Source organism: Rissa tridactyla, chromosome 14 (assembly GCF_028500815.1).
Source record: "Rissa tridactyla isolate bRisTri1 chromosome 14, bRisTri1.patW.cur.20221130, whole genome shotgun sequence".
Lineage (NCBI taxonomy): Eukaryota > Metazoa > Chordata > Aves > Charadriiformes > Laridae > Rissa > Rissa tridactyla.
The window spans coordinates 1,220,298-1,233,235 of record NC_071479.1 but is presented as its reverse complement, the minus strand read 5'-3'; the positions used below and the strand labels follow the sequence as shown (position 1 = coordinate 1,233,235).

The window sequence follows — 12,938 nt, the reverse complement described above, 5'->3', positions numbered from 1 at the left end:
ATCTATTTTAGTTCAAGACAAAAAGAAGCTTAAAGTCTTGATAGGTGAAGTGAGGTTGATGTCTTCTGTACTTTGAGGAACATTTAAGGAAGCAGTGGTTGGCATTAAGAGGGGATTTGCTCCAAGAAAGGAAACGTCAATGGCAAGAGCTGGAATGAACTGGAATTCCCTACGAGGAATCAGAGTGGTGAAAGAAAGAAAACACAATTCATGCAAAGCCCTACATGTAAGGCACGGCTGCTGCAGTGGGATCTGGGAATGGGTCATGAACTACTGCTTTCTTTGTAACCGCTTCTGGTATCTTCATTTCACTGAAATTGAATATTATCTCTTTTTCTCATAACCCTTAAACCTCATGAAAGTAGTAGTTTATGAGCTTCGTTTTGTCTTGTCACCTAGGTTTCTGGCGAGTCTTCAGCGTCTGAACGTTACAATTACCCGAGCCAGATACAGCCTCTTCATCCTTGGAAGACTGAAAACGCTCATGGTAGGTACAGTGTTAATCAAATGATCTTCTGTGATTCACCCTTTTAGGTCAAGTCAGGGTTGGGGAAGTGAAAACCATCCTCAGACTGCTCCTGTCTATGAAAGGGGGACCCTTTATAGCGTATTGTTAAATTAGTACAATCCAGGCCTCTGAAGGGTTCTCTTTGAAAGCTTTGGCTGTAACTGTCGTACAAACTTTAAAAAACCAGAATTGTTTTCCTTGCTTCCAAGAAAGAAAATTAGAAATTACTCTCACAATATTTTTAGTAACTAAATTGTAATGCAGTCCTTCACAATTCAAGTGGGGGGGTTGTGAAAAGTGTATCTGCACAAGATAGGACGATGGCAGAGATAACTTTCTGCTTGATCCTTACTGTTGCTCCAGCTATTGCAGTTGCCACTGGATAATTTGAGCAAGGAAAATGATTTTAAAAAAAACCAACAACCGAACACCCAAACCAGCCCAAAACATTCCCCTGATTTTCATATTATTGTTTTTGACGCTACTTTATGTAGTCATGTGGTTTCTGAGGATACTCTTTGCCTGTACTCTTTTGAAACAGGTGTTTCTGAAACAGAACTGCGTATTTGGGGACTGTAAAGGCCCACTGAACGTGTAGGGAGTGCTCTTGAATAGATGTAATGTCTTACAGTACTGGATTTTTAGTCTCTGTCCAAGGGTGGGAGGTGGTAGCTGCACCACTAGAGGGCATTAAAGCCATGCTGTTGTTTCACTCTGTATGAGAGAACTCTTCTGGCCTGCATAAATATAGACATTATCATTTGAAGTAGTAGCTCACTGATGGTTGAAAGTGCCTTCCCTGTGTTACAGCAGCCAGAGTGCCTATTGCTGTTTTGCAAGTGAAACATAAGATTCTTCCATTCCAGAAGGAACATAACAGTGGTTTCCATGACAGTTGTGTCAGGTATCTTGATTAAAGAGGTTGTACATCCTCTGACACCTCTGTCTGTTTGTGTTGACTTCTTTCTGATAACTGTTTTCTTTCTTTGGGGGGGTGTCTTTTCTCTTTTTATTTAAAGGACAATAAGGACTGGAATGGGTTGATTCAGGATGCTCAGAAAAGAGGTGCCATTATCAAGACATCAGAAAAAAGCTACAGGAATGATGCTCTTAAGATCTTGAAGCTTAAGCCAACAGTACCGCTCCCAGCCAACGCAGGGACAAAGAAACCTCCACTCTTGCAGGCTTGTTCTTCCAGCAGCAAGATGGATGAGCTTGCAAATCCAAGGGAGGCCAGCAGCCCGCGGGATGTCCCTGCTGACGCTGGCCATGCAGTGCCCCAAGGAAGCAGAAGGCCCCAGCAGCCCCCAGGGGCTCAGGCTGCAGACTCCAGGAGAGGCAGTGCCCCTGCACCCGTGGAGGCACCGGCGCTTCCTGCCGATCGAGAGAAACCACGGGACCCAAGACTGGCAAGTATGGCTAGTAGAACTGAAACAAAAGGGAAGGAGCAGGCCTCAAAAGGCAGCAGTCGGACAGCCCAGAGCAATCCAGGATCAACGTCACAGCAAGGCCTCCGTGTGTCCTCATCTGCCAGGGATCGGATTTCCAGAACAGAAACTTCTAAGCAGCCCCACCAAACAATGGGACAACGTGACATGCCTTCCACGTCACCTTACGCAGCTCGGCACGAGGGTGACCGGAGAGCTTCTGTATTGAAAAGCGGTTCAAAAGCCTACAGCGAAGGAGGTCAAAGCAATAGCAGTAAGTGGGACAAAGACTATCGTGTTTTAACAAGGAGAACATCAGAGGAATCGCTAGAGAACAGAGACTCAAACGGTGCCAAGCGAAGAAAGACCTTTCACTGACTTTACTAGTGGCTCATTACTGAAAATCTATTCCCAGGTTTCTGTCTAGCGAGGACTGCATTTTAAATTATTTAGTACATCTGGAACTCCCTTCTATTGATACCACTACTATCAGTAGATCCATCTTTTTCCCGTCCTGTCCCTAATTGTGAAGGGCACTTTACACCTGACAGCTTTGCGCTTTTGAAAAGAAAAGTTGGATAGCTGCATTGCTTGGAAGAGCAGTGAATTTCGTCATCTAGGAACTTAAGGTTGTAAATGTTTAACAATGTATATTTGTACAGTATACAGTTATTTTAAGATTTAATTTGGCAGATACATAGCTTCTTGTTTCCTTGTGCAAATGCTAATTTCTTAGTGATGCAATTTTTTTATGAAGAACCAGAGCAAAGCAAAAAAAGCAAACAAACCCCAAACAAAAAAACCCAAGCAACAAACAAACCCCCAAAATCCAAAAAACAGCCAGACTTTTTCCCTTTGCACTAGTAAGTCTAATTTATTTGATAGCAAAGAGTGAATGTTGAAAATGTGGTCGCAGCGATTCTTCCTCATGCTCCACTAGTGCCTCAGAAAAGACTGAAGGCAGATGTACATTGGTTGGATGGAGAGAATTCTACTTATTTTGTATATTTCATTGCCTGTTTTTATAGAAACAGAAGAGCTTTCGTTTATATAAATGTGCCTTGAGTTTTGCTCTTGCTGCTGCTTCATCAGTTGGAATCCTTTCCTTGTTGCAGTGGCAACACAAACTGCAGGTTGAAGCCTACGAGGTCTGTGGTCCAGTGAGTCCATGTGAGGAATAAGCAACAGCACTGTGGAATCTTAGTCAAAGATCTAGTTAACGCTTACTGGTAATGACACTCGAGTTTCTTTTGTGTAGAGCTTTTGGAAATCTACAGAGATAAAAATGGCAGGCAGTTCATTCTAGGTGTTATTACTGGATTTTTTCCACTGTGTTGATGAAGAATATATAACTAGTAAAATGGGGGGAGAGATGTACTATTTTTAAGAAAGCCTTCCTCTTGTTGTACAATTTCACAATAGAAGAGGAATTATTTCTACTCGGAATGCCTTTGGGTCACTGTGAAGTATCACTTTCTTGTTCTGGAGTATATGTCTGTCTCAGGGAGGTGAAGAGCAACATTTCATGCGCACAGAGTTTTGCGTGGAGGTGGTCTAGCATGCTCCCGCCGGCGAATGCAGCACCTCGCCATGTTAATACAAGCTGGGTGCATTGTGAGTGCATCGGGTCGCTGTAACCGTGCATCTGTCTTAAAATACAGATGGCCCTTGCAGACTGACTTGTGGTCAACCAGTATAACAGCAGTGGCTTTCCCTAAGCAAATGAGCTGCCAGACTTCTCTGGCCAGAATTTAGCCATGATCTTTAGTTACGTTTCTGTCCCGACACCTTCATTACAATGATTAGTGTTAGCTTTGTCCTCTGAAGCCACTGCCAAAGAGGTACGTGTGATCCAGTTCAGTGAAGTACAGGTGCCTTACCGTGCAAACACCAGGTAATGGTTCAAACTGTAATTGCCAGTACAACTTACATCCTTAATGCATCCCAGCCCAGAACAAATGTGCTGTGCTGGTACCAACGGCACTGTAGGTTTGTGGGTGTCATCAGACCAGGACAGTTGGGAGGCTTTTAGTTGCTGTCTGAGACTGTCTAGCTCATTGTGCTGCATAGTACTGAGCATCTTTGAGATGCCTGTGAAGTGAAATCAGAATATGTGCATTGTTTAGCTTTAGTTATTCATTATGTTGCAATCTTAATCGCTTCAGTGAGCCCTGACTTTCTCTTGTCAGCAGTGCATGCACTTCTGAAACTGCTGTGACTCTTCCTTGATGTTGTGTACTGTGTGTGAGAAGGAAGGCTGCCTGAATGAATCTGTCACCAATCGGACATTTCGGTCACCCCCACATCACAGAATCCATGCCCTGGGTGTTATCTCCTTTTATGTTACTAGGAATACTTAAAAATGCTGTCATCTTTCAAACCTCTTGGCTCCTCTTGGCAGGGCTGTGCTGGCCTGCCTGCTGTTTCTACTTAGCACATTAAAAAGGCTGCTATTCCGCAACCGGCTGTAGGATCCTATAGCTGTGGAAGCCATTTAGACTGTATGTAAATAAAGTGATGCTGGCAACAGTGTGAATGAGGAAATGCTTTTCTGGCCATTGAATAAAATTTGGTCAAAAGAATGTTTCTCTGAAAGTTTTCTTCTAGTTTTCTTTCTCCTTAATCTGCATTTCAGAATGTGTTCTTCTGAGAGCTATACTTACCACATAATGTAAGGAATTTTGTTTTAACATTTCATTTTTACTGTATTTTGTACCCAGTATGTAGGTCGTGTACTCTATAACGCCTGTATCTTTCCATAAATCATCTTTGAGGTATGGTTAGTGGCTCAGACTTTTTTGCTTATTTAATACCAGATTTATCTGACTTAAATTGTCAGTCTTTCAGTGGTAGCTTATTGCTACCATATCAGTCTGTATCGTTAATGGTGTATTCTTTAATAAAAAAAATATTTGGATTGTTGCACTTACAACACTTTTCCCTCTTCACCTACTCAGCTTAGGTTTGTAGTTTTAATTAGCCTTTTCTGCCCTCTCTTAAACCCATAACGTGGAAAAATAAGCATACTCCAGTCCAAAGCACACTTCTCGCTCACTCAAATAAAATTTGCATTGGGGAACAAATGGATTAGGTACAATTTTCATAACTTCTCTGCCCTTTCCATTGTGTGTTACAAAATAATGAGTAGCGATGGAGAGTCAGTGTTGGTAAGCTGAGTGTAGACTTGCTTTATTCATTTAATATCTCTGAAGCGGTGACAGTTGGAGGAGGTTGTTCACTGATTGTTCTCTTCTGCTGAGTGTTAAAGTCAGAAAAATCAGTAAAGAAACACATTCAGCGTAACTTTATGTAAAACAGTTTAATTGGAGGTTGTGCCAAAAACCTTTGGAAGAAGCAGTGTTCAGGTTTTTAGAGAGGCTTCCACACTTCCTCCAAGCTTGGCAGCTTAATTCTCAGTGCAAAACCAGTTCACTCTGGGGTATTCCTAGACTTTGATATCATTAAGAAGGGAAAAATCTCTTGTAAGTGTTGGACTATAGTGTGTTCAAAACTTGGTTTGGGGTTTTTTTTAATTCTTTGTACATGAAATAGGCTTTCTAGTAAAGGTGGAGTATAGTTCTGGTGATTCCTTTTTCCTTTAAGGTTTACTGTAATTGTTTTCCTTGTCATTACTCCAAATTATAGCGATGTGAGAACAAACCAGAGCCATATGTATAATGATGCTAGCCAAACAGGTACTTGCCTAATCAGTTCTTCTTCTTACCTCTGTTTCGTTGTACCCACGCTGTGCCGTGGAGTGCTGGGTTATGACCGTGACTTTATCAGCTGTGCCTCTGGGTGTCTGTGGACCCGCCAGCGGAAAACCAGTTGTTTGCAGGAGCATTAACCATGCTGGGAAGCGTGACAGGGAGGGCATTTGCTCCTTGGTGTGGTGGTGGGGATAGTAGAGGCCGAGAGCTGGCGATGCCCTCGAGTGTCAACAGGAGGTGTGCGGTGCTGCTGAGGGGGTGAGGACAACCTCAGCCTCTCCTCCCCTCCCTTCTCTACGCTCACCCTTCCAGCGCTGGTAGTACTGGCGGAGCGGTGAGGTTTTACAGAACTGTCTCCTTGATAAGCTGAGTGCAGTGACTGATTAGCAGCTGGGTCTAACGGATGGAGGCACAGGAGCTGGGAGAGGGTGCGAGGTGTGTGGACTGGCGAGGCACTTGGCCTTTTCCTCTTGCTGGTCCCTAAGCTGGGAATTGCCCCTATCCCTGCAACACTGGTGCTAGGGAAGCACCGAGCAGCGTGTGCTTCCAGAGCAAGAAAGAACGTAGAGTGACCAATATAATGACCAGATGTATTGATTGAGGGCAAACAACGTTCCCAGTCCCAGCTGAGATCCAAAAAATAACATGGAACTCCAGTAACTTCAGAGTTGAGACTTCCCCCCCCCCGCTCCCCCCCCCCCCCCCCAGTTACTGAAGCATGGTGAGATGCTGGGGTTTCCTTTTTGCCTACAGACGGGAGAGACCAGAGCAGCCACCAACCGGAGCTGGGCTGCTCATTCACAGCCCAGCGCCTGTAGAAAACCAAGGATAAAGCAGAACTACAGTCCTAAAAATGCAAGACGTTCTCTCTAGTCTGCATGAATAAATGATGGATGAAATGACTGCTGTATTGTAAATGGAATTTATAATGTTAATGATATAACACAGTCTCTTGCCACAATGGGTCCATTCCCAAGCCGTATATAAGGTCTCCTTGTCTTTTTAAGATGCTTGGAAAGGAGCCCAATGCCTTATTCTTTAGTGCAAATAAATGTAAGCTAAGCAGCCTGGTACATCGAATATCGCTGACACATGAGACCTTCCAGCCATACGTACCTGTCTGCTAAGGCCTCGACTAATTTGCCACCAACTCCCAGGCAAATAGTGATAGAAAGGAAAATGAAGGTGGTTTGAGTGCCCATTACATTTGGTATTGTGAAAACGTAGAAAACCTTGTTTTATAGCCTGACAGGCTGCACTGGTGTGGCTGTCCAATTTTGTCACCGCTTTCACTGTTTTATCAAGCAAGAACTCCCTTTGCTACAAAAAAATCCCATCACTTTCCCCTCTTTTTTATTTTAATCCCTAAAATAGCAGAGCGTGGGCTCAGGATGGAGCTTTTGGAGCCCAGTATCGTTGCTGGCCAGGGGAGAAGTTAGTTACATGGTAAAAATGGGTGGGTTTAGGCTTTCCTCACACGTTTTACGCTGCAGTGAAACTTGTTACGATGCTTGGAGAATGATAAAGGAGCTTTTAGGACAGTCTGAAGCTCTTCTCTGCATCTCAAATCAGCGTGTGAGTTTTAGCCATTTTCTGTGTGGTATTGGCCAAACTCTCCAACTCCCTGCCAGAAGGGATGAGAAGATGGTGATACAAAGCTCTTCAAATTCCAGCTCTGCTCATTTCTGAGCAAGAACGCTCAGCACCTCCTTTATACTTTGTTTTATTTATATTTGGGACTTCTCCTGAAACCCAATTGCAGAACAGAATTGGTTGGTGAGACTGTTGATTTTATTACTGCTCAAGTGTTGGCTCTCTCGCTACTCCAGCCTCCCCAAGGCTCCCTAGGAGTCACTCCTGTAGATGAGATGTCTGCTTCCTCCTCTTTGTAAAACCAGATAACATACCTGATAAGCGCCAATGGAGTTTCCCCCCCTTCTGTCTCCAGCTCCCAGGGACTGGGGGCTTCACGTGTTACGGGGCGAGTGAGCAAACAGGCATAAAGCCAGTCTGTGGGTGACTCTCTGCAGCTGGGGTGGACACGGGGTGGACACAGCCTGGCCACAGCGCTCTGTCGCATCAGGCAGATTTTTGTTGCTTTGGGTCTTTTGTTGATTTGGATTTGCCAGCGCTCTAAATAGTTAAAATCAGAGTAGAATTGGAGGTGAACAAGGACAATCAAAAGCTCTACTTACACTGTTTGAAGAGGTCACTCTTTTTTTGCAGACAGAAGTGTAATTTCAAAACTTTCTAAATGAATCAAATGCTGGCTGCATGCTGGGCACAGGATACACATGAAAACCTCTTGAAAGAGCGCAAGTGGCTTTTCTCGGAAAGAGAAGTACCTTTTGGTTAACCTTTCCAGCAGTAAAGTATCAAGCTCATTGGACAACTTCTCCCATTTGGAAGCATTAACTGATGTACAAACGTTTCTGTTTTAAAGAAGATGAACTTTTGGATCTGTGGGTACTTGCTGTGCCGGTTTCTCTCTGTGTTATTTCAATAATGCTCTATTCTCTTTGTCTAGACACCAGTGTGCTAACAGACGTCTGCAGTTAATGGATCTTCAGTGCTGAAGCTTTCAGAAGCTTTAAATTATTTTCTTAAAGACCAAGTTGAAGTTTTGTGAGAGAGGGTGGGTTTTTTTTTGGTCTTGCAGTGGTTTGTGTTTTGCAATTGTAAGTTCTGCAGCACCATTGGATGGGTAAAGTGCCATCCTGGTCTCCAACACGCAGGGCTAGAGCTTTGTGGCGGAGCTTGAGGATGAGCTGTGCTGCCCCGGCTGCAGGCGGAGCCGCGGGAGGGAAGCCTGGAACTCCCTCTTTTGGCTCTGCTCTTGCTCACAGCCCAAAGGCCATGTCGTTTCTTCTGCAAGATGAAGCACGTTGTGTTTGTCCTTTGCAGTTACTATTTCACAGAGGTCTTTGCTTCTGCACGATTAGTAAAAGCCTAGGAACAGTGTATGTTGTGTGGAGGGTGGACTTGTGTTTTGGTTTGGTTTTGCCCCCCCCCCCCATCATCTGCAACGTTATTCAGGTGTCCTTTGGAGGATGGTTAGCACCGCAGCTTTCTGCTTCTGGCTGAAGTTACTGAACTGTTCATTGGGCTTTGGTTAAAGAAGGTCCATTATTGGTATTCTGGGTCCACAGGGAGGTGGTACTATCTCTGGAGCTGAGCTGGGAAGCCAATGATGTCTTGTCTTAAAAACAAACAAACCAACCGACCCCCAGTCAACCAAGAGAAAATCCCACAACCCCAAAAAGGTCTACTGCAGTGGTGTGTCACCCTCAGCAGGCTTCGTGCTTGCTCTGAGCTTTGTCGTGCCCTTCTGAGGTTATTTTCTGTGGGAGTTCAGTGCCGCTGCCTGGCACGTTCCTGCTTGTATTGCAATAAAAGTGCGCGTTTGCAGGGAGCCTGCTGGGTGCAGAGTTTGTCTGGTACACGGCTTTATGAAGTAGTGAATTTTCTGTTGCTTAATCTAATATTCCAGAGAAAAACACTAGTGCAGGGAAAGGAGAATGTTGCTTCACCTTCCAGAAGTGCCATTAGAGATCTTGATCTTGTTACAGTCTGTTCTGTGCTATTGCTTGTAAGAACAGTAACGTATAAGAATTTTAAATATATCGCAGTCAGAAAGTGCAAAGAAGGAGCAAGTGTCAATAACAACAGGCAGCAGCCGGCTGCGTTAAAGCAAGGGAGGCGATGCTTGTGCCAGCCCACTCCTCTCAGCAGCGTGACTTTAACCCTCATTTATTTTATGGTGGATTAACTAAGTCCTGAGCCTGGCCCCTGGGATGTTAAATGCTGCTTGAAATACGCACCCGATTTCTTTGTGTTGCTCTTTGATGTGACAATATCTGTCCTGCGCCTTCACTCCTGTTTTTTTTCTCCTTTTTCAAAGTACCAGTTCAGTGGCCCCCGCTCCATGGAGGTGGCTGTGTTTTGGGGACACGGGCTGTGTGCGTGGTGTCTGCAGTGTTAGGCTGGAAGACGCTGCAGGCTCTTGCTCTTTTGAAACGTGGGCTGCTCCCAGCACTGCCCCCCCGGGCAGGACGAGCTGCAGGGACAGGACCATGGAGACACAGCATTGGAACAGAACAGATGTTGACAGAGGAGCTCTTGGAGGAGAGCTCTGGCAAGGACATCAGACCTGGCAATGCCCGTGGAGGCTCGAGGCTGGGTGGCGTGGGGCGGCTGGGCAGAGCGGGGGCAGTGACCGAGGGCTGCTCCCTTGCCCAGAGAGTTAGCCCAGAACTGACCGTGCTGGAGGTGGGGGGCGCCTCCTGATCCTCCCCTCCGTCAGCTCTTGGCTTGGTCCATCTTTGGACACGGCAAAGTTAAAGCTCTTGTGTTCATTCCCGTTGTTGTGAGTGACCTACATCATTTCTTGTGACTGGTTTCTCCTGCCTTCATCGATGTGCTTGGCTGCAAATGCTTCCTCCGATAGGGGCCTGTTCGTGAGCCTTAAACGAGTTGATCTAGTCCCTGTGAGCTCTATACTGAAGTCTCCGGCTGTGGCTGCTTAAAAATACCCCGCATAAACGGCTTTTTTTCTGCAAAGGTGTATCTTGGCACCAGCTCTGGGAGGGGCTGCAATGGGGCTGGGCAGCCGAGGTCCCCCTGGGGAAGCAGCCCTGGACTCCCCAGCCTTCTCTCAGTTGGAAATGGCCTTTCCGCACAAGCCCAGTGCTTAATATATCACTCAGGCTTTGCTCATTGTCAACAGTTAGTAGTCTAACCTAGGTTCAGCAAAGTAATTAGGAGAAATAATTAACAGCTCTCAACGATGAGGCAACCTCTCTCTCCCTCCCCTCTCCCTCACCATGTGGTGCACCTTGGTAGTGACTCAGAAAACACAAGAGGACATTATCAATCAAAAAATAAGTCTTTACCTGTAATTAACTGTGCACACAAAAAGGAAAACGTGGTGATCAAGCAGCAGTTGATAGTTGCTTTACTGGAGGAGGATACACCAGAATCAAATGCTCATGGCAAAACGTCCCTTTAAGTTGTGGTTCTTTTATAACATTTAATCCAAACAAAAATAAGTCTCTACCAAAAAAAGTATTTGAACCGTACACGGTGGATAAGACACTGCACTCCTCATGTACCATATGCCCAATGGCCCCTGCGTTCTCCGTTAAGTGCAAGAAAACAAAACCCAGCAATGAAAATACAAAATCAATGCAGCAACTAGAGTTGTAGGCAACAGTATGTGCGTGGCCAGACAGGCCGATGGTGGGATGTGGGACTGTGCACGAAGGATGGACCAGAGTCCCCCCTTCCCTCCCTCCCCTTCCCCTGCCTGTTGTGTTACGGGGCTCTGGAGGTGTCGTGACAGGCTCTTTCCAAACAGGACACTAAGAAGAGGAAAAATAAAAAGAACACCCCAGCCTATACCAAAGTAAATAAAGTAATAAAAAAAATTTCCCTTGGATCGCGGCACTATTTCACCAGGGCCCCGGTGGCCCCGGCCCCGGGTTGCCCTGTCAGGGGCGGGGAAGGAGAGTCGCTGCGCGGAGGGAAGGACGGGGCTGTGTCCCCGCCGGGCTGCGGGACCGCGGTCCCGGCACAGGCTGGTGCGGTCCCCGCGCCGCTGCCCGCTGCGCTCCATGCTGCGGCCACCCCAGCTGCTGCCGGGGTGGGTTCGTGGGCAGGAGTCAGCCCCTGGTTTTCTGCATACCTCTGCTTCGAAAGTGGACCAAAAGACGTTGTGCAAGTCCTAGCGTGAAGGAAGGCGGAGGAGACGGTGGGGAGAGCCACCCCGTTACCTTAGTCTCCCCAGGTCCCTCGGGTGACGTGCCGGGGCTGAGCTCCCCCCTCTGCGGCTTCAGAGGTCCACCCAGCCGCGCAGCTGGAGGGCGAGCACCCCGAGGAGGATGGTGCTGAGGCTGCTGTGCACGCTGGGGGCACCGTCGCAGTCCTTTTTGTCGGCTTCGCACCTGGATTGCTGGCACAGGACCCCCTTGAAGCCCACGGGGCAGATGCAGCGCTGGTTCTGGTAGCAGGTGCCACCGTTCTGGCAGAGCAGGAGCTCGTCATCACAGACGTTGGCTATGAGGTGGGAGGGAGGGAAGGATGCGGACGTTAATCTGGGGTGTGTTAAAATCCTTGACTGCAACAGAAAATAATAACTTTTGGCTTTCTTTAGCTCCTAGGGGGTTAAATTATCCAACCCTTGCAATGCTAGAGCAGTCCCAAGGACAGAGGAACATAGTGGGGGCTACAGACTCCAGGGGCAAAGCTGTCAAGTCATTTTGGACTTGGGACAGATAGCTGGAGTCTGCGCACCCTACGCCCACGGGGCGCCCGTGCAGGCAATGCTGGGGATCCCCGTCTTGTCTGGGCCCATCTCCCACCTCCCTCAGTCCCGCTGGCTCGGGTACGTACGGAAGCAGCCCTGTCTCCAGTAGTAGTTGGGCAAGCAGTCGTCACACTTGGGCCCTGTGGCACCTTCTTTGCATTCACAGTAGCCGGTCTCGTTGCAGCGGTCGTGCATGGAGCCGATCTGGTTGCAGTTACATTCTGGCCAAAGACAGGGCTGTTAGTGCCTGTCCTGCCCAGGGGCTTTGTGCCCGCTAATGCCCCGAGGGAGGTGTTGTGGCCTTGGGAAAAGGCTGTCTGCATGCTATGGGAGGGCTGTTAGGGACCGAGGGGCTGAGAGGGCATGGTTTCATGAGAGGGTCCAACAGTGCAGACACATGTGCGAAGACCACCCCCCTTTGGAGCTGAGCATCTCCTGGTAGAATGATGCCTCTAAATCAAATTAGAAGGATATTATTTGGGATTTGTTTTCAGGGAAGAGATGCCTTGGTGGGCTGCAAAGACCATAGTGGCCGCTGTCCTTGGGGACCATGCAGGTGGACACACCACCCTCCACAGAGGGGCTGAAATGAAGCCCACCCCATAGAGTGAGGTCCTACACGAGCCGTCCCACCTCCCGGTGCCGCTGATGGAGGCCGCCGGAGCGCTCACCTATGCATACATTCTCGTCATCCAGCTCCGCCGAGCTGTTGCGGTAGAAGCCCAGGCGGCAGTGCTGGCAGTGCTGGCCCCTCGTGTTGTGCTTGCAGCTCACGCAGGTCACCACGTTCAGGAAGTCGATGTAGCTGCAGCGGTTGGAGTGGCCGTAGCACTCGCAGTCTGCGGAGAGGAGGAGAGAGCTGGGGACCTGGGCCAGGAGCATCCTCCCTCGCGCTGGGCAGAGGAGAGGAGCCATGAGGCTTTGGAGGAGGCTCCTGCTCCGGTGAAATGCAATGGCCACTGCCAACACTGGGGTGGACTGGGCAGGAT

The 12,938-nt window shown here is 47.5% G+C and overlaps 2 protein-coding genes across 8 annotated transcripts in view; one reads left to right on the top strand and one right to left on the bottom strand.

Moving 5' to 3' along the window:
* Positions 1-4,867, top strand: part of SETX (senataxin) — a 31,308-nt gene extending 26,441 nt beyond the window's left edge. For 4 of the 5 annotated variants that reach the window (XM_054220236.1, XM_054220237.1, XM_054220240.1 and 1 more), the window contains 2 exons: positions 400-487; positions 1,528-4,867. In XM_054220236.1, the coding sequence (XP_054076211.1) occupies positions 400-487; positions 1,528-2,313 (874 nt within the window). In that variant the 3' untranslated portion in view covers positions 2,314-4,867. Of the gene's footprint in view, positions 1-399; positions 488-1,318; positions 1,413-1,527 lie in introns of all 5 variants that reach the window. The other variant, XR_008469261.1, reaches the window with a different exon arrangement.
* Positions 4,868-11,310: 6,443 nt separating this feature from the next.
* The window catches only part of NTNG2 (netrin G2), a 47,447-nt gene continuing 45,819 nt past the window's right edge, over positions 11,311-12,938 (bottom strand). The window contains exons 5-7 of one of the 3 annotated variants that reach the window (XM_054220687.1): positions 12,621-12,788; positions 12,036-12,170; positions 11,311-11,699 (exon numbers count right to left, since the gene is read on the bottom strand). In XM_054220687.1, coding sequence (XP_054076662.1) covers positions 11,476-11,699; positions 12,036-12,170; positions 12,621-12,788 — 527 coding nt within the window. In that variant the 3' untranslated portion in view covers positions 11,311-11,475. The remainder of the gene's footprint in view (positions 11,700-12,035; positions 12,171-12,620; positions 12,789-12,938) is intronic. The other 2 variants (XM_054220688.1, XM_054220689.1) reach the window with 2 other exon arrangements.